A 22,164-nucleotide genomic window follows, 5' to 3' on the forward strand; every position below is an offset into this window, starting at 1 on the left:
CGGCCATCAATTACGCAGCACCGGGTATGGTTGCCTAGATGCAGAGGAAGATACGGAAGTGCCAGAATACCGCACTTCGAACAGTCCTAGGATGGTTCTCGATGTCTCCTGAAGCAAAGCAGACGATAAGCTTTATAGAGAAATTTGATTCCGTCCGTCTGTCCGTGCAAGCTTGAGTAAAAATTATGATATCTTAATGAAACTTGGAACACATATTCCTTGGGCAAAATCGGTCCACTGCTACTCCCACAAAATGGCGAAAACCGAAAACCTATACAGTGTCATAACTAAGCCCTAAATAAAGTTATAAAAGAAAAATTTGGTACATATGGATGTAATTTTTTTTGGAAAAGTGGGCCCCCCCCCCCCCAAATATTTTTGGTATATATCTTGCAAACCAAAAAAATAGTATAAACCAAACTTTATGCAGTCGTTTCTTTTAGCCATTTCCTTATACAGTCCAAAAATGAAAGAAATCGGATAATAACCACGCCCACCTCCCATACAAAGGTTATGTTGAAAATTACTAAAAATGCGTTAACTCACTAACGAAAATCTGCAGAAACACTAAATTTTACAAAAGAAATATCAGAAAGAAGCTGCACTGAGATTTTTTTACAAAATGGAACATGGCCGTGGCGTCGCCCACTTATGGGTCAAAAACCATATCTCAACAGATTTCAATGAAATTAGGTATATAACACTTTCTTGACACCCTGATGACGCAGGTGGAATATGGGCGAAATCGGTTCACAACCGCGCCTACTTTCCATATAACTAAATTTTGAATTCTTCTAATTCGTTCACTTTATAATACATTAGTTTTCCGAAATAACGAATATTCGTTTTAACGAAAACCACTTATAACGAACAAGCAAATTTGTTACATTGAGTGCCTTAAATAACGAACATCGAGGATTTGTAAGTACTCGGTTTAACGAACAACATGAAGAAGATATATGAAGAAAGAGGAAAAAATCAAATGACATCGAACCAGAATTAAAAATATAACTTGAAAAAATTCAAAAGAAATGTGCAAATTGAAAAAAATTATGAATTTTATAAAAAAACTTAAAATTATTGATCAGCACCAAATAGAAGTATAAGTGGTAGAATTGGTCCATTTTGGAAGAATTCAGTTGATTTGAGTGGTTTAGTTATGGTTTTTCTTTTTTTTTTTAACAAATAATTAATAAAACAATTTATTAAACTGCAATTTACGGATATTTAACTCATTTTGATTTAAAAACATACCTCTAAGTGAGTACTCGAATTAACGAAAAATTCGATGTAACCAACAGGCCTAACAATTAATGTGTTCGTTATTTAGGAAAACTACTGTATATATGTACATTAGGAACCAATGAAGATAGCGGAATAAAACTTTACACAAATACTGTATTTGTGCTTTGACATCACTTGTGGAAAAATTGTCAAAATCGGACCATGACTTTTCAAGGCCCCAGATATCGAAAATGAAGAACTCAGTGCCTAAGGGTAATTTTTTACCGAATTTATTTTATATTTAATTCGCCTGAGGCTCTTTGAGAAAATTCTTTCGCTATTTAGGGGGCAACTTTATATCGCTTTTAAACACCTTAAATTTATTTTTCTTAGTGTGTTTTTGTCTCTTGTCTCTAAACTATCCATTTAAAATATAATTTAGTCGGTCATCAGGAATTGTTTACGCAACTCTCTCACAACGGATAGATTTCGACCAAAATTTTCGATTTTGTGGATTCAATGATTTTGTATTATTAAATGAGTTGAATGTAATCGTAAATTTTATTTTCGATACGGTTTCAATAATTCCGACGTAAAATTTTTCGATCGTATCGAACCATTTTTCGATCGAAACGGATTCAATGATTAGGGCCAATATGTTCAGTGAAAATTATGCTTTGTGCGGGTACTAAATCAGGGTGTGATTGTGTTTCAGTTGAAGCAAATAATAGTATCGTTATTTCAGTAAAGTTTGTGGTTCGTATAGATGCTAGTTGGTCATTGGAATATTTTCGGCGGATTTGGATTTACATTTTGCTGAATGTTGTTTAAGTCAAAAAAAAACAGCTGGTATGATGAGGATTGTCGTCTCGCAGTGGAGAGAAAACAGACTGCCTACCTCGCAATGTTGCGATCGACCGCAACACGAGCGGGATGTGAAAGATACCGAGAGCTGACGAGGGAAGCGAGACGCATTTGCAGACAAAAAAAGAAAGAAGCCGAAATGTGTGAGTATGAAGAGCTTGACAAGCTGGCCGACAGGGGTAATGCTCGAAAATTTTACGAAAAGATCCGGCGACTAACTGAAGGTTTCAAGACCGGAGCACACTCCTATATGTAGGTGATCTAGTTATTGATGACCAGAGTATACTGAGTTTGTGGAGGGAACACTTCTCCAGCCTGCTGAATGGCAGTGAAAGTACAACACCAGGAGATGGTGAACCCGATTCCCCAATCGACGACGATGGAGCAGATGTTCCAATGCCCGATCGCGAAGAAATTCGAATAGCAATTACCCGCTTGAAGAACAATAAGGCGGCGGTGGCCGATGGATTACCGGCCGAGCTATTCAAATACGGCGGCGAAGAGCTGATAAGGTGCTTGCATCAGCTTCTTTGCAGAATATGGTCGGCAGAAAGCATGCCTGACGATTGGAATCTCAGTGTACTCTGCCCAATCCATAAAAAGGGATACCCCACAATTTGCGCCAATTTCCGTTGGATAAGCCTCCTCAACATCGCGTATAAGGTTCTGTCGAGCGTACTGTGTGAAAGACTAAAGCCCACCGTCAACAAACTGATTGGACCTTATCAGTGTGGCTTTAGACCTGGAAAATCAACAACAGACCAGATATTCACCATGCGCCAAATTTTGGAGAAGACACAGGAACCATCGACACACACCATCTCTTTGTCGATTTTAAAGCTGCTTTCGACAGCACGAAAAGGAGCTGCCTTTATGCCGCGATGTCTGAATTTGGTATTCCCGCAAAACTAATACGGCTGTGTAAGCTGACGTTGATCAACACCAAAAGCTCCGTTAGGACCGGGAAGGACATCTAAGAGCCGTTCGATACCAGACGAGGTTTCAGACAAGGTGACTCACTCTCGTGTGATTTCTTTAACCTGATGCTGGAGAAAATAATACGAGCTGCAGAGCTAAATAGAGAAGGTACGATCTTCTATAAGAGTGTACAGCTACTGGCGTACGCTGATGATATCGATATCATTGGAAACAACACCCGCGCCGTTAGTTCTGCTTTTTCCAGACTGGATAAGGAAGCGAAGCGTATGGGTCTGGTGGTGAACGAGGACAAAACGAAACATCTCCTGTCGTCAAACAAACAGTCAGCGCATTCGCGTCTTGGCTCCCACGTCACTGTTGACAGTCATAACTTTGAAGTTGTAGATATTTCGTCTACCTGGGAACCAGCATTAACAGCAATAACAATGTCAGCCTGGAAATCCAACGCAGAATCACTCTTGCCAACAGGTGCTACTATGGACTAAGTAGGCAATTGAAAAGTAAAGTCCTCTTTCGACGAACAAAAACCAAACTCTACAAGTCTCTCATCATTCCCGTCCTACTTTACGGTGCAGAAGCGTGGACGATGTCAACATCCGATGAGACGGCACTAGGAATTTTCGAGAGAAAGGTTTTGCGGAAGATTTATGGTCCCTTAAACATTGGCAACGGCGAATACCGCAGACGATGGAACGATGAGCTGTATGTGGTATTCGACGACATAGACATAGTCCAGCGAATACAAAGACAGCGGCTACGCTGGCTAGGTCATGTTGTTCGAATGGATGAAAGTGCTCCAGCTCTGAAAGTATTCGATGCAGTACCCGATGGTGGAAGCCGAGGAAGAGGGAGACCTCCACTCCGATGGAAGGACCAGGTGGAGTGGGACCTGGCTTCGCTTGGTATAACCAATTGGCGCCAAACTGTCAGATGGTGGGATACGTGGTGCGCTGTTTTGGACTCGGCTATAACCGCGTAAGCGGTGTCTACGCCAGTAAAGAAGAAGAAGAAGAATGTTGTTTAAGCAAATGTAAAACACAAGGGCTGGAAGAAGCTCGCTCTTATGGCTTCCTTACAGTTGTAGAGTAGGCTATAATTTCCATTACATTCAGCTACAACGTCTGTTTCCAGAGAGATAATTTTCCCAACATGAATCACAACTTTACATTATTGCAAAATCTACCTATTTGGCGAATCTTGAAATAGAGTGTTCCTCGACCAGTAAGCTACCGATCTCAATGCCATCCAATAGGATATGGTTAATTATGTGTAATCCTCCGAGCGTAGCCGATGTTATAATGGTTTCTAGCTCAATTATAACTATTATATTTCTGGTAGAAGATAATGAAAAAAGATTTCCTGTATCATTTTGCCATAATATAAACATTTACTGTCTCCATCAATTCGTCAATTCTCTGTTGAGCGGCCGAATTCACTACTATTTATTATTCGTTTCCATCTATTAAGTCTGCGGTGCTAGTCTCGAGTGTTTGAAAGTCTTCAAAGTGCGGAGTTCCTGCTATGCACTTTAGTGCGGTGATTTAGGTGCTATGATGACCGACAGTCAAAATTTTGTACCATACTAAAAAAGAATTATAGAAGACAAGATTACGACAAAGTGACGCGCTAAGGACCACTGAATGGGAATAGACAACATGAAGAATTGTCAAATGAAAACGCAAATGTTATGAACAGTGAAACAAATTGAACATGAAATACATTACATTAGTTAACAATATTTAAATAAATCATATTTGTTAACTAAAGTGATATTTACGTGCATTTTTTTATTTAAATAAATATTTTTAACTTTTCGTCAACCTAAAAATTAAAAAAAAATTGAGTAAATAATTAAAAAAAAAAGTTTGCGATATTTTCATAAAACGTTTATTTTATTACGAAAATTATTATTGCTTTTATTAATTATTAAGCACTAACTTTGACTTCAACTGTTTGTTTTGGCTTTATTGTTATGTACTACCGTGCAATTTGTCAGTTTTACTTTTATTGTTTGTTTTGCTCGTGTGTTTGGGGTCTTTATTGCGTCACTTAACAGAAAAGTAAATCCAAAAAAGTTAACTGTAAACGATGGCGTAATCTTGTATTCTATCATTCTTGATACTAACTGTCAAAAAGTGCGGTCACTTGCGGTCAGTCTCTCTTTGCCAAACCAAACAACCAACCAACTGTTTAATTGATTGCTTATTATTATTCGAACTACTGTATTTTTAATACAAAAATATTTTATCATTTTATATGTTTACAGATTGCAATATATATATATATTTGAGGGTACTAATTTAAGTAAAAAATAACTACACATACATATGTGTATGTACATATGCCAACAATTACACAGCCACAAAAAAAAACATTTTTATTATAACTTGTACGTCTTACTATGTGTCCAATATGTTTTTGGCGTGGCTTAATCCGAATCCGAAGACTATTTAACCCCATCAGATCACGGTTTTGTGATAACTCCAAAAAATCAATACGGCGGACGAGTTTTAAAATTCATCGGATTCGCTTGAAACTCGCAACTCGGGGGTTTTTGGGGCACAGATTACGATTCCGGTGTCGATTGTTCAAAATTCAATTTTTTTTTAATTCATCAAAATCGTTTGAATCCCGTAACTCGGGGGGTCTCGAGGTTTGATTGATTTGGATGGTGGCCCTATGCTATTGAGGGAACCTTGTAAATTCTTCCAAAATTCAAGAATATTCTCTTTGTTTCCTTTTTGGAAGCCTTTTCATATATCAAGACTTTCAACTATAGTGTTCAACAAATAAGACAATTGCGTTTTGTTTATGTTAAAAAGTTGCTCAAGTTGTTGTTAGTTTATGTTAATAAACTATGCTTACATTTTATCGATGCGTTGTTCCTTTTTGACGAATATTGCTGAGTATGTGAACAAATTTTCATTTACGTTTAATTTTCGAATATGTGAGTTTTTTCACATGTGAAGTTCGTGATACGAAAAACACAAATAGAGTTTTTTTTTTATTGGGAATGTTTTGTTTTCTTTTGTTTTTTTTCTAATTGTGCGCACAGTTGCTTCACTGCATATTATTTTATTTGCAATGCTACAAACTTGTTCATCCGCTTTAAACTACCTAAAAAGTTATTTTCTCACGTAAACTTATTTTTTTGAGGACTTACTAGGTATATTTATATTTATGTGTTGTTATAATTAAGCTAATATTTACAACTACATATGTATAAGGAAGATGGTGTTGCCACATCTTAGAAAGCATATGCGATTAAATTTGCATTACTCATCACACAATTGCATTTTCTTTATTTGCTAATCTTAGTTTTTTTTTAAGTTAAAAATCTCGCAAATTTAATTTCCAATCTTTGAGAGAAATGCCCAAAGTATGTAGGTGCTATGATCCAAATGGTATATTGGCGGTATTACACCCCTAGTTCAGGAGCAGTTGTCCCGTTTGTTCGATGTTACTTGTGCGATGAAACCATTTTTGTCGACTAATTTTTGTCAGCCTTCTTCACAATTTGAGTTAGCCAGTGTATCCGCTGAATGCTTATTCGTTGAACAATGAGTACTTTGAAAATCGCCGTGATAAGTATGTGTCAAGCATCAAAATCGAATAATTAAAAAAGGTCAAAGTGTACAAAGAACGTAGTAAAAGAAAAGACCAAACTATCAGCTCTCAAATTAATAGCAGAGAATAACCAGGAATTTGACAAACCCAAGAAAAAAATGTTGGTAAGTTGAACAATTTAACTAATAATTATCGTTTAACCAAATGTATTTAACACCAATCCAGTCCTATCGCACCTTTTGTTTTGTAAATATCTACCTTTCAATAAATTAGAGCTGTGTTATCAAATCAAATAGATGATCATCCTGGATGTGAAACTATATACAAATGGTCTAGAAAAGTGGAAATTACATAAATAATAAATAGACCGGAATTAAAATATGTTTATTAGCTTTAGTTTCTTATACATAAATTAACAGTTAATTATACGACAATAATAATAATAAGGCTTTTGTGGCTTCTGGTGAGAATTTATTACAAATTTGTTCAATGTAATTATATAAGTAAACCTCCATCATAAGCGTAATCGGCTTTGTTGTGCATGATTAGACGATTTTCGACAAAATAAAAACTATCTGAACGAGTTTCAAACGGGCAAGCGATCATTTCTGAAACTATACGGAAAAATATGTTATGTTTCTAAATTGTTTATGTTAAATTGGAATTAATTAAAAATATATAATATAAGTTTATGGTTTTGCCCATTCAATGCCCCGATTAATAGTACGGCCTTTTCGCTCTTCAACTCGTTGGAGCGCTATATAGTAAAATTATGCGATTATATATTTTCTATTGCAAATGACATTTGAAAAAATATAGCTTCTTTTCTTACTTCTCTATTATTTAATCTAAAATAATTAGATACATTACCTAATTCAGATGGTAGATTAGGGAACTCATAAATATGTTCACAGGAGTTTCTTGAGTATGGAATGCAGTATCCAAATTCAAAATCAAATGTTTTTAATAGGCGATCTCGAAAGAAGTGTCGTTCAATCATCCGAAAATTATTAACAGGTTTACCACCAACGGTGAATTCAACGCTGAAATTTAAGAGGAATTAAAGTTATTCTATCTAATCGATAAATAATTTCGTTATTTTATGCATGTATAACGAGTGTATTTCGAAATTTGAGCATTTGTTTCTCACTTTATTTGCTTAATAAAAGAAAAATTGCTTGGAATGTACTCATGATCACCAAATAATCGATTGGTGTCAGTTAAATGGAGATACAAATCTATTCAAATGACCAAATATTCGCAAATTATATTTTACATGGGTCGATTTTCGCTGAAAATCTAACAATACTTTTTAAAAATAGGATTAAAGGCATGAACACGTGTTCATTTTCAAAGCGCATTTGAGCTTTTTTCGAAGTAAAAGCACACTTCAAAATGGTCCTGTAATTGTTAAGGTTAACAAATTAAAATTATTATGAATGGACTTTGAAATTAAAGGTATTTTTGTATCTTTGAGATTAAATAAGACTAACCTGATTTGTGTTTTTTGTGAAATTGGTGTTTATGTCACATATTTGTTTATACATTTCTTTTGAGTCTTCAATTTGTTTACACAAAGTTTTTATTGTCTTTACCCCTGATTCCTCCATAGGTTTATTTTATATTGCCTTTATCAGAGTCTTACGGTAATAAAAGTCCAGGACCAATTTATGCACCAAAAACTCAAATCAAACATTATTAATAGTTTAATATTAAATTTTATATTATTATTAACGATTTGTAAATTTTCTGCATTTATATATAAAATATATAAATATTGTAAATATTCTACATTTTAACTGTTTGTACGGGCAAACACTTATTTAAACAATTTTTGTGTACCAATGTAGCAACAAAAAAATTACAAAATTTGTACATTTCGCTGAAACTGGCAATCCTAGATACAATATCAAATGTTAAAAGCGCCAAAAGCGCTGGCAAATACAACATAGATCTATTTGACCTTCAAGCGCTTGAAACAAAAGTACATTTGGTCTCGTTACATATGTGCATATGTTCTAGTATAGTTCTATTCAGTTTTGACAGTTCTCACAGCAAAGCAAGTAAAGGGAGCCAACATTGGACCAGGGCCTTTAAAGTTAGGTGCGGAAATTTGCGGATGTATTTGTAATGATCAAAATACTAATGCCTTCTGAATTCGCTTCTTTTACGTTAGAACCTACAGTGGCTCACAGCCAAAAGGATGCAGCAACGAAATGACGAAACTTTTACTAATTTATTGACTAGGTACATATACATAAATTTAATCTTTTAAATAAAAAAACGCAAAAATTGTTTATTTTTTACAAGCGTTAAGTAAAAACATGTTCGTAGACCGAAATACAAGGTCACAACTAAAATGATGCACAAATGTTTAACGTTAGCGGCGACAGCTTGGCGCCGATTTTCGAATGCAGAGTAAATACTGTTTTAATGTGAACTATCTTGCAATAATATTTACAAGTTTTGACATTTTAGTATTGTCATTTGTAAAGTATATTTCAAAATGGAACGCCAAAAAAGTATTGAAATGCGCGAGTTTGTCCTAAGTATTGTAAACACTGAAACAGTCAACGCCACGTCGCGTAAATGGTGAAAGTGAGTCAAGGAACTATTCGCCTTACAATTTAATGTTATGTTCTTGACGTGACGCAAATAAAATAAATCGACTCATAATAAAATATTTAACGAAAGTTACTCCCATTGGATTGTACGGAAATAAGTGCTCCAGCATAAAGCAACGAAATGGAAAAAATCCTTCGGAAGAACAGTCATTCCAAAACCACAAGAAGAATGCTCAATGCTAAAACTCGAAGTGCAATGTTGAAGGTTGCAAACGAATAGTTATATAAGCCTGCAAGCTTCTGGAATACCGTAATTTTTGCAGATGAGAGTAATTTCAACCTCTATAGTTCGGATAGAAATAGATATGTATGGCCAAATCAATAGCTGAGCTACAACCGCAAAATCTACGTAGTACCGTAAAACATGATGGAGAGTTTGTAATGGTGTGGGGATGCATGTCGTCTTCTGGTGTCGGGAATTTGGAATTCATCGATTGTAATATATTCAAGAGAGTGTATCTGCACATTTTGAAACGAAATTTGCTACAAAATGCCGCGAAATTAAATACTTTTGATAACTTTCGGTACTATGAAGATAAAGATACGAAGCACATATTCGGAGTTGTGCAAAGTTGGTTTATTTGTAACTGTCCACATAGTACAAACACCAGCGCAATCTTCAGATTTGAATGCTAATGAGAATCTCTGGTCAGTTTGGGAACGAGACATGCGAAAATATTAAATTAGAAATAAAGCCGACTTGAAATACGCCTTGCAAACAGAACGGAATAAAATTGCTCCAAACTATACAAATAAATTGATAGAATCCATTCTGAAATAAGGAAAGCAGTTATTGATAGTAAGAGGCATCTGACAAAGTACTAATCGACCTAAAAATTTAGTTGTGTCCTTAAAAAATGGCATTATATTTTTTTGTTACTGCGTGCAATATTATACTGTAGTTTGTTTTTGTTGTAGATAAATAAAATAACTATAAAGTCTGATTTTTTTAAAGCATAGATTTAATGTGCATATCTGCCGCTATAAAGTGGTATTTAAATTTTTTGGAAAATTTATTCAGTTTTCAAGTAATACTTGCTTTAGTATTTCTTTACTTATAACTAGGCAAAGAAAACTTGGAAAGAAGGATTAACAGAGGAGACATTGTAAGACAGACCGTTGAATGGCTGTGTAAAATGCCATGTATTAAATTGGTTGATAATTTTATTTTTTCCTACATGATTTTTATACTCTCGCAACAAAGTTGGTAAGAGAGTATTATAGTTTTGTTCACCTAACGGTTGTTTGTAACACCTAAAACTAAAAGAGTTAGATATAGAGTCATATATACCAAAGTGATCAGGGTGATGAGTAGATTTGAAATCCGGATGTCTGTCCGTCCGTCTGTGCAACCAATAACTTTAGTAAAACTGGATATATCCTAATGAAACTTGGTACACATGTTCCTTGGGACCGTGAGAGGGTTGTTTTCGAAAATGGGCAAAATCGGACCATTGCCACGCCCACAAAATGGCGAAAACCAAAAACACATAAACTGTCATAACTAAGCTATAAATAAAGTTATAAAAGTAAAATTTGGAACAAAGGATCACACTATGAAGGGCCATATTTGGATGTAATTTTTTTGGGGAAGTGGACATAGTCCCGCCCCCAAATAGGTTATTTGTATATATCTCACAAACCAATAAAGCTATATAAACCAAACTTTCTGCAGTCGGTTCCCTTACATACCCTCGGTATATAATATTTTCTTGACACCCTAATGACATGTGTGGAAAATGGTTGAAATCGGTTCACAACAACGACAACTTCCCATATAACTCAATTTTGAATTCCATCTCATTCCTTCGCTTTATAATATACTTATACATAAGGAACCAGTGAAATAAAACTTTACACAAATACTGTATATGATCTGTGGCATCACTTGTGAAAAAATTGTCGAAATCGGATTATAACTTTTCAATGCCCCGGATATCGAATATGAAGAACTCCGTGCCATATGGTAATTTTTCACCAAAAATGTCGGTAAATCTCTCAGATATCTTAATTTAATTCTGAGGTAATCGTTTTCTTCTAATAGTGTGTCTCTGTACCAGAAATGGTTAAAATCGGGTCATAACTTCCCCTAGCTCCCATATACCTAATATTAGGGGTTTCAAACTTTCAATGGACTTTATACTATATATGTATATGCCGAATATGTGAGTCAAATTGAGTGTTATCTTAATAAAAATGTACCAATAAATTGCGAGAGTACACAATGTTTGGTTACACCCCAACTTAGCCTTTCCTTACTTGTTTGAAATGATATTATTCTTATAGGTGGATCATGAACTTGCGCAGTTTGTCCTGCTGATGTTATGCCGGCCGATGCTGTTGCGTGACACTTATGCCGTTGACACATAGACGACGAGCAACAACTGTCAAATATTAAAATATACGCGTTCTTATCGGTACTGCTTTTTAGACAACACTACGACTGCGCGACAGCAGACTTGAAGCTTCGCCGTTATTCGAAACTGCTCATTGAAACTTTTGCATTTATGAACTTAAATATGAGTGAAAACAAAAATCGTGTTTTTTTATTAAATTTGACAAAAAACTCAATGTGTATAATATAAGAGTCATAAAAATATGAGCAAATTATTATTTAAATGGCAAAGTAGCTCCACTAAATTGAATTTTGCTTTGTAAATTTTACTACAACTACTTCTGCCTCGCTGCAAGATTTAAGATATTTTGCGCTTCAGCTATGTTGTTTTTTGCTTTTTCGAACTTTTATTGGTTTAATTAAGGCTTAGTTATACTTTATAGCAATTAGTTTAACGCCTTTTGGTCACCGTGGCAATCGTCCTATTACAATACTTGTAAGATTTGGCAACTCTCATGTAAAATGATCGAAATCGACTTACTATACTAAATATAATTGGGGGACTCTCTTGTTCCTATAAAACCCTTGCATGGGGCACAGATTGCAAAGTTTTCCAATCCGTGTAAAGACACAACAACAAAACACACGCAAAATAAAATATGCTACACCAAAATCCATCTTTACTTTTATGCAATGAGTCGCAGCAAAATACTTGCAACTTGGTGATATTTTTTATTTTGTTTGCTGCTATTTACATTAATCCACGCTTAAGTGCCACTGCTAAAGATGTAACACTTTTGAGGCACTAAACCGGGAAAGGCACTTAAATTAGTTCCGCTTAAGTGCCTCGAGGTAGTTACCAAGCTTTTTCTCTAATGCTTCGATATACTATTTTTTTCTTTTAGAATGAAAATCACATTAATTTCTTATTAATAACAAAAATACTTAAAATATGAAAAAAAAACTTTACAAAAATATGTATGTATATGTTTTCCTTTTGACAATACTCAGCGAAAAATATTAAAAGGCATTTAAAATAGGAAAATTGCAAACAATTTATTTATTTGTTGATATGGTATTAAATATTACAGCCATTTTAGTGGAGGATCTTAATCGGGGAATTGTATATATAATGTTAGAGAAAAAACAACGATGCCGAAAAATATGCCCACATTAGCGGGAAAGGCGCTTAAACGGGGTGGCACGTAAGCGGGGATCACTGTATTGCAATTGTGCAATCTTGCAAGACCATGAGAATCCCCGAATGATTGGCTTCTAATTCGCAATAGCGTTTAGAAATCAAATTTCATACAAATTTCTTTCAATAACTCAAACTACCTTAACACGAAGTTCACCATTACTCGAACGCTTGAATTGACAATATAAGTAAAATTTCATACAAATCTCCTTCCATAAATCGAGTTCTTCGAACAGGGCATAATTTTAAAAGAGTCTATCGAGGCACAATTTTAAAACAGTTCCCTATATCGTATGGAGGAGAATAAAACATATGATATTACTCTAATAGATTTCATAAAGAGCCCAACAAACAAAATTACAGAATACATGTTTTAACGTATTTAAATAAAACGTTATGCGAAGTAAATAATTAAAACTGTGTATAAATCTATATATTACAACTTTTGGAAAAATTTATGATTTATTGAAAATTTCTATAACTCGAAGTCTCTCTAATTCGAAGTTTTTTTGTGGATTATGGTGAATTGAGTTAGAGAAGTTCCACTGTATATTTAATTTCATTGAACGTTTTGAGCCTTTCTCGTATTTCTAGCTTTAAAATTCTTTACTTACATTTGCACTTCTGTATGTATGTGTGTTTATGTACTTACGTTGCACCAACATTTTTTAATCCGAGAAAAGCAGGAGTAAACTGGTATCGCACATATCGGCCAGCATTAGCATCCACTGAATCCTCAATGGACATTCCCCCAGCCGCTTCAATCAATTTGTCTTCCAAACTGGGAGAAAACTGACCACTTGGCTTAGCTATTTCAAATAATATTGCACCTGAATCCAGGTCACGTATTTTAAAGCGTGTAAAATCAATATCGTAGATGTTGTCATGTATTGAACATAAATAGTTCTCTGTGATTTCATTTAAATTCAGCACATCGCTAGGGGATATACACTTTCCTAGCATAGATGTTTTACCGCTTGTTTCCCGTATATCTTTCGCATTTATTTCACTATTAGTTGATATGGTGTTAAGTTGTTTACCAACGACACTCATTTTACTATTCAATAACGGTACTTCCGTTAATCTGAAATCTTTTAATTAATAAATCTTTTTATTTTTTTTATTTGTATTTATAACTTTTGTTATAATTTAGCCTTTAAATATTTTTAGGACTGGTCAAGTTGAAATTATGCAGCTAATTTTGACCAATTAAATAATAAATGTTGATTTTTTAATACTATTCATGACCCAAACTTCAGATAACAGTAACAATTGATATTGGTTTTAATTTACATGGCACTTATTGATACTTGTGTATGCCCATGCGCATAAATAAATGTACATATGTACCCATTTGACTTCCTTTTTATTATCGATAACCGAGAAGGCATTTTGAAATACAATTAGTACGTTTGGATTATTACATTTTATTCTTATGAAGCAGAAATGTTTCATCCCTCCTTAGTCGTCAGTTAGTTAGTTCTGGTTAACCGCCGATAGAAATATATTCACCTTTCGTACACTTTCAAAGCTGAAGAGTGGAAATAAATATTAGCTGTCATCGATTGGATAACTGCTATAGACAAGCCAATCGAACAAACATTCCTAATTTCCACACAAACTGGCAGCACTAAAATCGAATTGTATATACTTGGTCGCACAGAACTCTTCAACCACCGTCTATGTCTAACGTTTTCTACAACAAATTTAATTTTTATTAAAGTTTTTTATTCAATAAATTCAATACAAAAATACTGACGATTTATCTTCGCCTGCCCTTTTCAATTTCAAATTTGTGTATAACATTTTTTATTATTTTGACAGTAATAGTCCTTTGAGGCGTTCAGAATAGTAAAATGGTTCTAAAATGAGTAAAACAAAACTTGGTAGCACTCAGCAAGCGACGATTGCAATTTTAATGAGGTATTCGCATACTCTCCAGCACGAATTCAACTAGATGTCTTTGTTGTTGCTTTCATATGTAAAAGGCGAGCAGCGCCCAAAGATAGCGAGCAGAGAAGTGACCAATCGATGGCAGCTATTGAAAACAATTAATCTATAAAACTCAAAATTGTCATAGTGGCTTTCAGAAGGTTCAAGGAACATAAAAGTACGTTTACATATGTATGAATCTCGTTCAATAATATTAACTGTGAAATATGATGTATTTGTTGTTGTATTACACCTCTTCCCCTTGAAAATTCCTTTATGTTTAATCTCAGAATTACAAGAGAGGAAATGTGTATGGTAAATCTCGTTTCTTAATTACAGATTATCGAGTTAAGCTCATAAATGGAGATAATCTTGTTATATGTAAACACAACTTGTATAAGTATGTTCTTGCTATTTTGATTTTTTATAGTTTCCTCAAAGTTAGTGCAATAATATTAAATTGCTTTTTATTTTTTTATTTTTATACTCTCGCAACATGTTGCACAGAGTATTATAGTTTTGTTCACATAACGGTTATTTGTGTCATACAGAAATAAAAAAGTTATATATGGGGTTATATATATATAAATGATCAGCATGACAAGTGGAGTTGAAATCAGTATGTCTGTCCGTCCGTCTGTCCGTGCAAGCGATAACTTGAGTCAAAATTGAGATATTTCAATTATTTCTGAAACAGATGTCTTAAATTATTTAGTTACGTTAAAATAAAAAATAAATATGGCCCTGATATGATTCCCTCAAGCTTTCTTAAAAATTGTGCAAAATATATCTATCTGCCCTTAACTAAGCTTTTTAACCTATCTCTTAAACAAGGTATTTTTCCGTCAATGTGGAAAAACTTTTTATACTCTCTCAACAAAAGTTGCTAAAGAGAGTATTATAGTTTTGTTCACATAACGGTTGTTTGTAACTCCCAAAACTAAACGAGTTAGATATAGGGTTATATATACCAAAGTGATCAGGGTGAAGAGTGGAGTTCAAATCCGAATGTCTGTCTGTCCGTCCGTCCGTCCGTCCGTCTGTGCAAGCGATAACTTGAGTTAAAATTAAGATATCTTGATGAAACTTGGCACACTTATTTCTTGGCACCATAGGAAGGTTGCTTTCGAAAATGAGCAAAATCGGACCACTGCCACGCCCACAAAATGGCGAAAACCGAAAACACATAAAGTGCCATAACTTAGCCATAAATAAAGCTATGGAAATAAAATTTGGTATGAATGCTCGTACTATGAAGGGGCATATTTGGATGTAGTTTTTTTGGGGAAGTGAGCGTGGCCCCGCCCCCTACTAAGGTTTTTGTACATATCTCGCAAACCAATAGAGCTATATAAACCAAACTCTCTGCAGTCGTTTTTTTTTAGCCATTTCCTAATACAGTCCAAAAATTAAAGAAATCGGATCATAACCACGCCCACCTCCCATACAAAAGTTAGGTTGAAAATTACTAAAAGTGGGTCAACTCACTAACAAAAAACGCCAGAAACACTAAATTTCACATAAGAAATGGCAGATGGAAGCTGCACTGAGATTTTTTTACAAAATGGAAAATGGGCGTGGCGTCGCCCACTTATGGGTCAAAAACCATATCTCAGGAACTACTCGACGATTTCAATGAAACTTGGTTTGTAATAGTTTCCTTACATCCCAATGATATGTTGTGAAAATAGGCCAAATCGCTTCACAACCACGCCTACTTCCTATATACCAGAACTTTGAAGACAATCTGAATCGTTTACTTTACAATATATAAAGTAAGTACTAGGGAAGATATCGGTGCAGAACTTTGCACAAATACTATGTTAATAGTGTGACAGCCCCATTCTAAAAATCGCCGAAATCGGACCATAGGTTTTTAAGGCCCCATATATCGAACACGAGGACCTCGGTGCTTCTAACCTAATATTATGGTTTCGAACTTTCAATGGACTTTATACAATATATATGACGAATATGTGGGCAAAATTGTGTATTATATAATATAAATAAAGTTAAATAAATAAATTGCGAGAGTATAAAATGTTCGGTTACACCCGAACTTAGCCCTTCCTTACTTGTTTATATTACCTTTGCATAAAAGTGGAGTTAGATCATCTGTTGAGAACTATAGGGGGGAAATTTTATTATATGCGGATGATGTAAAACTTTTTAAATCATATACTTCTCATAACGAAAGGACTGAGTTGCAATCGGATTTAAATAATTTAGTTACTTGGTGTCACAAAAATGATAAGCCACTGAATCTTAAAAAAATGTAAAACGATGTGCTTTTCCCGTAGAACTGTTGATCTTTCTCCCTATGTAATAAATAACTTCAGTTTAGAGTAAGTTTTTAGCTTTGTTGATTTAGGAGTTACTATGGACCCTAAACTAAATTTTAATTCTCATCTAAATTCAATTGTTTTAAAAGCTAAAGGTGCTCTTAGCTTTGTTAAACGTTGGTCTAAAGAATTTAGTGATCCGTATATTACTAAAATTCTTTTTACAACATTGGTAAGGCCTATATTGGAGTATGGTTCTGTGGTATGGAATCCTAGCTATCAATCCCATTCTGATAAGCTTGAGTCCGTTCAAAAACAATTTTTACTTTTTGCTTTAGGCCACTTACATTGGGTTTCAAGTTTGAATCTTCCCCCGTATACTAGTCGTTTAAAACTTATAAATCTTCCCACACTCACTAGTCGCAGAGAAATGCTAGGTATAATATTCCTAGTAAAACTTCTGAATGGTTTAGTTTGTAGTTCATTCCTATTGTCTTATATTAAGTTTAATATCCCATTGCGTTCAACTAGGCAGTTTAGACCATTACTTCTAAAATCTTCTAGAACAAATTTTGAGTTAAACGAACCATTCCGCCGAATATGTCAGGATTTTAATTCTCATTCCAGCACATTTGATCCATCTGACTCAATATTTAGCATCAAACAAACTATTTTGTCTTCTCTTAATAAGTAATATTCAGAAATTTTTAACTTTTTGTTTTTATAAATTTTTAAATCTCAGCTGTTGAAATGTTTCTTTCTGTAGTCGAGCAGTTTGAGAACTGAACGCTTAAAAATCTCTTGCCTTTCTAGACTCGGCAAATTCCGCTCAATAAATTGCGAGAGTATAAAATGTTCGGTCGCGGCCGAACTTAGCCTTACTTGTTTTCAATATTTTTTATATATTAAATCTGCTCTTTGAAGCCTGACAATAACTTATAAAATCTTAAATCTATTTAAAACTAGACAAGCTCAACGAATGTGCGTCTCTTCTTTTTAGACGTGTTTGATGGCATGACAATTGACTACTGACAATTTAGTTGCGTGTAATTAATAGTATTCTTTATAAGTCTAGAGTATGATTTGGTCGACGACTACTATACTCACGTATACAATAGTTAGGTCTGGTTCCCTGTAGTTCGATACCATCGGAAAAGAGCTAACGATATAACTAATTCCGAATCATTAGCACCGGTCCCAGCCCGATTACATGCAATGTTCTTTGACTAACGATTTTTACATTGCAATGTCCTACGAGAGTAATCGAGTGGTGCGACTCTGTATTAAGTCATTGGTGAAATGACTAGTTTCAAAATCGTTAGTGAATCTCTAGTATAGAATCACTAGCGTTGTAGTATAGCTCCTGTAACCTATGAAAAATTAGGCGATTTTCGTAATTTCTTTTTGACGAAAGTACTCGATCGATTGCTTCGAAGTTTTTTGCACATAATAAGGTATATTTTCAGCTACATTTCAAATTTTTTTTTTACAAAAATATTGAAAAATAACGGAGTTATTGCAATCTTCGGAGGTGCTAAAAAAAAGTTCCCCAACTGCTGACATGATTTCGGCCGAATAAGTTGTTGAAACAAAAAGGATATTAAAGCCAAATATATTTCCTACACAATGACAAACGAGTTTTGAAAAATATCAAAAATTGACAAAATGGCGTAGTTTTGAAAAAAATTGGTTTTATAGGTAAAAAAATGGTATTTTTTTTTAAATACAAAATTGACAATTTTCAACCAATCAAAAAGATAGGTCATTGTATAGTAAACATATTCAAGAATACTCAGTTTAAATTTGAAGTCGATCGGTCAATGTATCGTTGAGTTATAATGTCAGCAATTTTGAGAAATGTCGTTTCGGAAAACGCGTTTAAAGTTTCGACTGTAGCTGTTTATACCAGCGAGATGCAGAGAACTTACTTGTAAGTTCTTTGATGAACATATGTGACGATTGGCATTTTGATGTGATATGCCCATGCTTTGATATGATAAACTATTTTGACTTTTTATAAATAACTTTAACTGATTAATAGGATTTTTTCTGCTCTTAAATAATATTTAAAAGAATTTGTAGGAAAATAAATAAAAATTTATTTCAATATTTCGGTTTCCTTTATAAATGAAATGTGAAAAATATTTAATAGAATTTGTAGGAAAATAAAAAAATATTTTTCAATATTTCAGTTTTATAAATGAAATGTGTTAAAATTTAAAAAAAATTGCTACATATTAAACAAACTTATAGGCATAATATAAACTAATAGGTATAAATTATAGGCATTTGTATGTTATATGCATATACACACGTATATATTATCTGTCATATGCGCGATCGCATAAAAAAAACTCCCACGTACACGGTATTTCTACATAAGTACACATGTATCTACTACATTCATTCATAAATTAATTTGTATGTAAGCGTAAAAAGGGAATTCCTTTATATGAGCAATCACCAACGCCCAAATATTCGCGAATGACCTACAAACTTACAAGTGTACGTACATATGTATGTAGAATATTACGAATTGCCAATCGTCATACGAAAAACAACAACATTCCTTCATATGCGCAACAACAAACGCACCAATTAGAATATGTAAATGTGAATGACCGTCAAAAACAAAACCAACGCATATACAATCTTACATACATGAGTAACTCATTACAAAAAACTATGAACATCAAGAAGCAGAAACAACAATATGTCAACTCTTTTCCCCGCTGCACACGTCGGTGTCGACAAACTGTTTCCTCGCGACGATGACAAAAATTAGAAATCATATTTCGATGTTGATGCTGAAGTCAAAGCGAAAAGTGGCATCAGTGCAAGCAGCTTGACAAAAATCACAAAAGAATCAATTTTCACATTTGCAAACAATTGTGGCAGAAATATAAAATATGCGAAAAATAAGACTTCGGCCAGGATTCGAACCCGAGCACCGTCTAAAAAGTGGGTGTGTGTGTACCAACCGCACCACGAGAGCTGTTGGAAATCAACTGCCACTGGCAGTTTTCTCTTCTGAAGGAAATATCAGAAATTGTTTGAATTTGTGGTTTTTTGCAACCTCCAGACAAACCGCTTTTAGGCAAGGCATGCGCGGAGATGTTGATACGCATGCGTTTATGAATGAAAATGCTGTTGTAATTTTTTGTTGTAGGCGAGTTTTTTTTTTGAAGATGTGTCGAAGTGACAAATGTGAGGAATGTAGATTTGTATGTTCACATTTATACGTATGTATGTACATACATACATATATATTTCTGCACGCGTATGGTAGCAAAAATATTTGAACATACACATTGTTATGAAATTTGCCGACGGCAAATCAATGATGATTGTTCGAGTTCATAATGATATTATAGATTATTATATAGTTTATTTAAATAATTAAGAATAAGACAAACTTTTTAATCAGATATAAATAAAAATTAACTTAAAATAAATAAAAAATATCTAATAAAAATTAAATGAAAAAAAAGATAGAAAATTAAATGAAATAAAAATATTATTGAATAATATATAAATTTAATAAAACATAACTTTCAGAATTGTCTACCATCAATTGATAAATTCTCTCATAGTTTATTCAAACATATTTTCCTATTTTGCCCAGCCATCAATTCCCTAGTTGAGAAAGGGCAACAGGTTCGACGCTCATCATAAACATAATTTTTCATTCATTTTATTAATAATTTTGTAAAAATAAGATTTTAATTAGAAATTATATTAATTTAGAAAGTAGTATAAAAAGATTAAAAATAAAAAGAAATAAAAATTTAATTAAAATTGAAAAACATCACATGATTATTTCATGTGCCAGCGATTTCTCGTTTTACAGATTTCCTTCTGCTAAAACTGAAATCGCTGTTAACTTTTCATGAGGTGAGTTCCCCAGTAGCGTGGTAAATTCCCTAGTACACTTCTTTCAGACTTGAATTTCATTCCCAGTCGAACCTGCACCTTCTCTATGTTGTAAGTTCTCTGCTGTGAGTATGCTGACCATATTCCTACATTTGCTTCTATTGAGCGTCAATAGAAATCTCGTGTACTTCTTATCTACCGCCTTACACATAACTTTTGCGGTTTCTGTCTAGATCATCATATAGACAGTGCATAGGTTTATCTACGTTGGTAATGCTTTCAGATGACAGTTTTATGCCTCTTTTGACAATCTCGTCCATTAACTCGTTACCCTCATTTTCCTTGTGGCCTTGCATCCAGTAGAATTGAAGTCGTCTATTTCTGGCGACATCATCCACTGCTGTCCTACCTTACCTTACTTACCTTACTTTTGGCCGATATGCTGAACGAGGATATTGTCTTGATTGCCGCCTGACTGTCTACGTATATATTGACTTTAGAGTATCCTGTTGGAGCGCTTAAGGATAGGTCAACAGCTTTTGAAAACACCACCGCTTATACTGTAGTGATCCGGTAGTTCGAATGGTTATAACTCTGGACAGTATATCCCCGCGCCTACTCCGTCCTCAATTTTCGAGCCGTCCTTAAATACGTTTAAATTGCTGCGTACAGGTGCTATGCCCTTACGCCAGGCACTTCTGTTCCATTTAGCAAGGGGTGTCTCTGTAGTGAATTTTGTACTTCTTCGTAAAAACAAACAAGTCAGTTTTCTCCGCATTCAACCCCAAACCTGCATGAGTTCGCCCTGCATATGCTAATATCTTAGGGGCTTTACCGTCCAACTTCTTTAATAATTTATTCACCACTAATATTCATAGGAGTGGAGATAGCCCACCACCATGTGGAGTACGGATCTCCTTGGTCATTCCGGCATCGTTCTATTCCGCTATTATCCTTCTGGAAGTCAAGAGGCTTTTGACCCACCGTTGAATGGCTTCCGTTGTTAAAAGCTCCGGAGATGTCCAGGAATGCTCCGAGAGCATATTCCTTATATTCCAAAGCTTTTTCAATCCTGAATACCAGTGCATGGAGTGTTATCTCTCGGCTCTTCATTTTGTGTAAGCATGTTGCGCTGCATCTCTGATATGCGCATCCAATATTTTCTCCAGCGTTTTCAGGAGGAAGGAAGTTAAGCTTTTGGGTCTAAAATCTTTCGAGTAGGTTAGGTTTTTTTTACCTGCCTTTGGTATGAACACAACCCCAGCCTCTCTTCATAAATGCGGCACATAGCTGAACCTCAAGCACCCCCCGAAAAACGTTTTTAGC

The 22,164-nt window shown here is 34.3% G+C and overlaps 2 protein-coding genes across 2 annotated transcripts in view; one reads left to right on the forward strand and one right to left on the reverse strand.

The window, feature by feature from the left end:
* Positions 1-6,563: 6,563 nt before the first annotated feature.
* Positions 6,564-22,164, forward strand: part of Zc3h18_1 (zinc finger CCCH domain-containing protein 18) — a 33,385-nt gene continuing 17,784 nt past the window's right edge. Inside the window, exon 1 of the mRNA XM_054232185.1 lies at positions 6,564-6,758. The gene's annotated coding sequence lies outside the window, so the exon portion shown is untranslated. The remainder of the gene's footprint in view (positions 6,759-22,164) is intronic.
* Positions 6,956-14,087, reverse strand: LOC105218984 (protein unc-119 homolog). Its single transcript, XM_054232188.1, has 3 exons — positions 13,404-14,087; positions 7,465-7,637; positions 6,956-7,208 (listed from the first exon to the last, which is right to left on the reverse strand). Exons 1-3 carry the CDS (start codon positions 13,802-13,804, stop codon positions 7,090-7,092), a joined length of 693 nt encoding a protein of 230 aa, XP_054088163.1. The 5' UTR covers positions 13,805-14,087; the 3' UTR covers positions 6,956-7,089.

This window comes from Zeugodacus cucurbitae, chromosome 5 (assembly GCF_028554725.1).
Source record: "Zeugodacus cucurbitae isolate PBARC_wt_2022May chromosome 5, idZeuCucr1.2, whole genome shotgun sequence".
In the NCBI taxonomy this organism is placed as follows: domain Eukaryota; kingdom Metazoa; phylum Arthropoda; class Insecta; order Diptera; family Tephritidae; genus Zeugodacus; species Zeugodacus cucurbitae.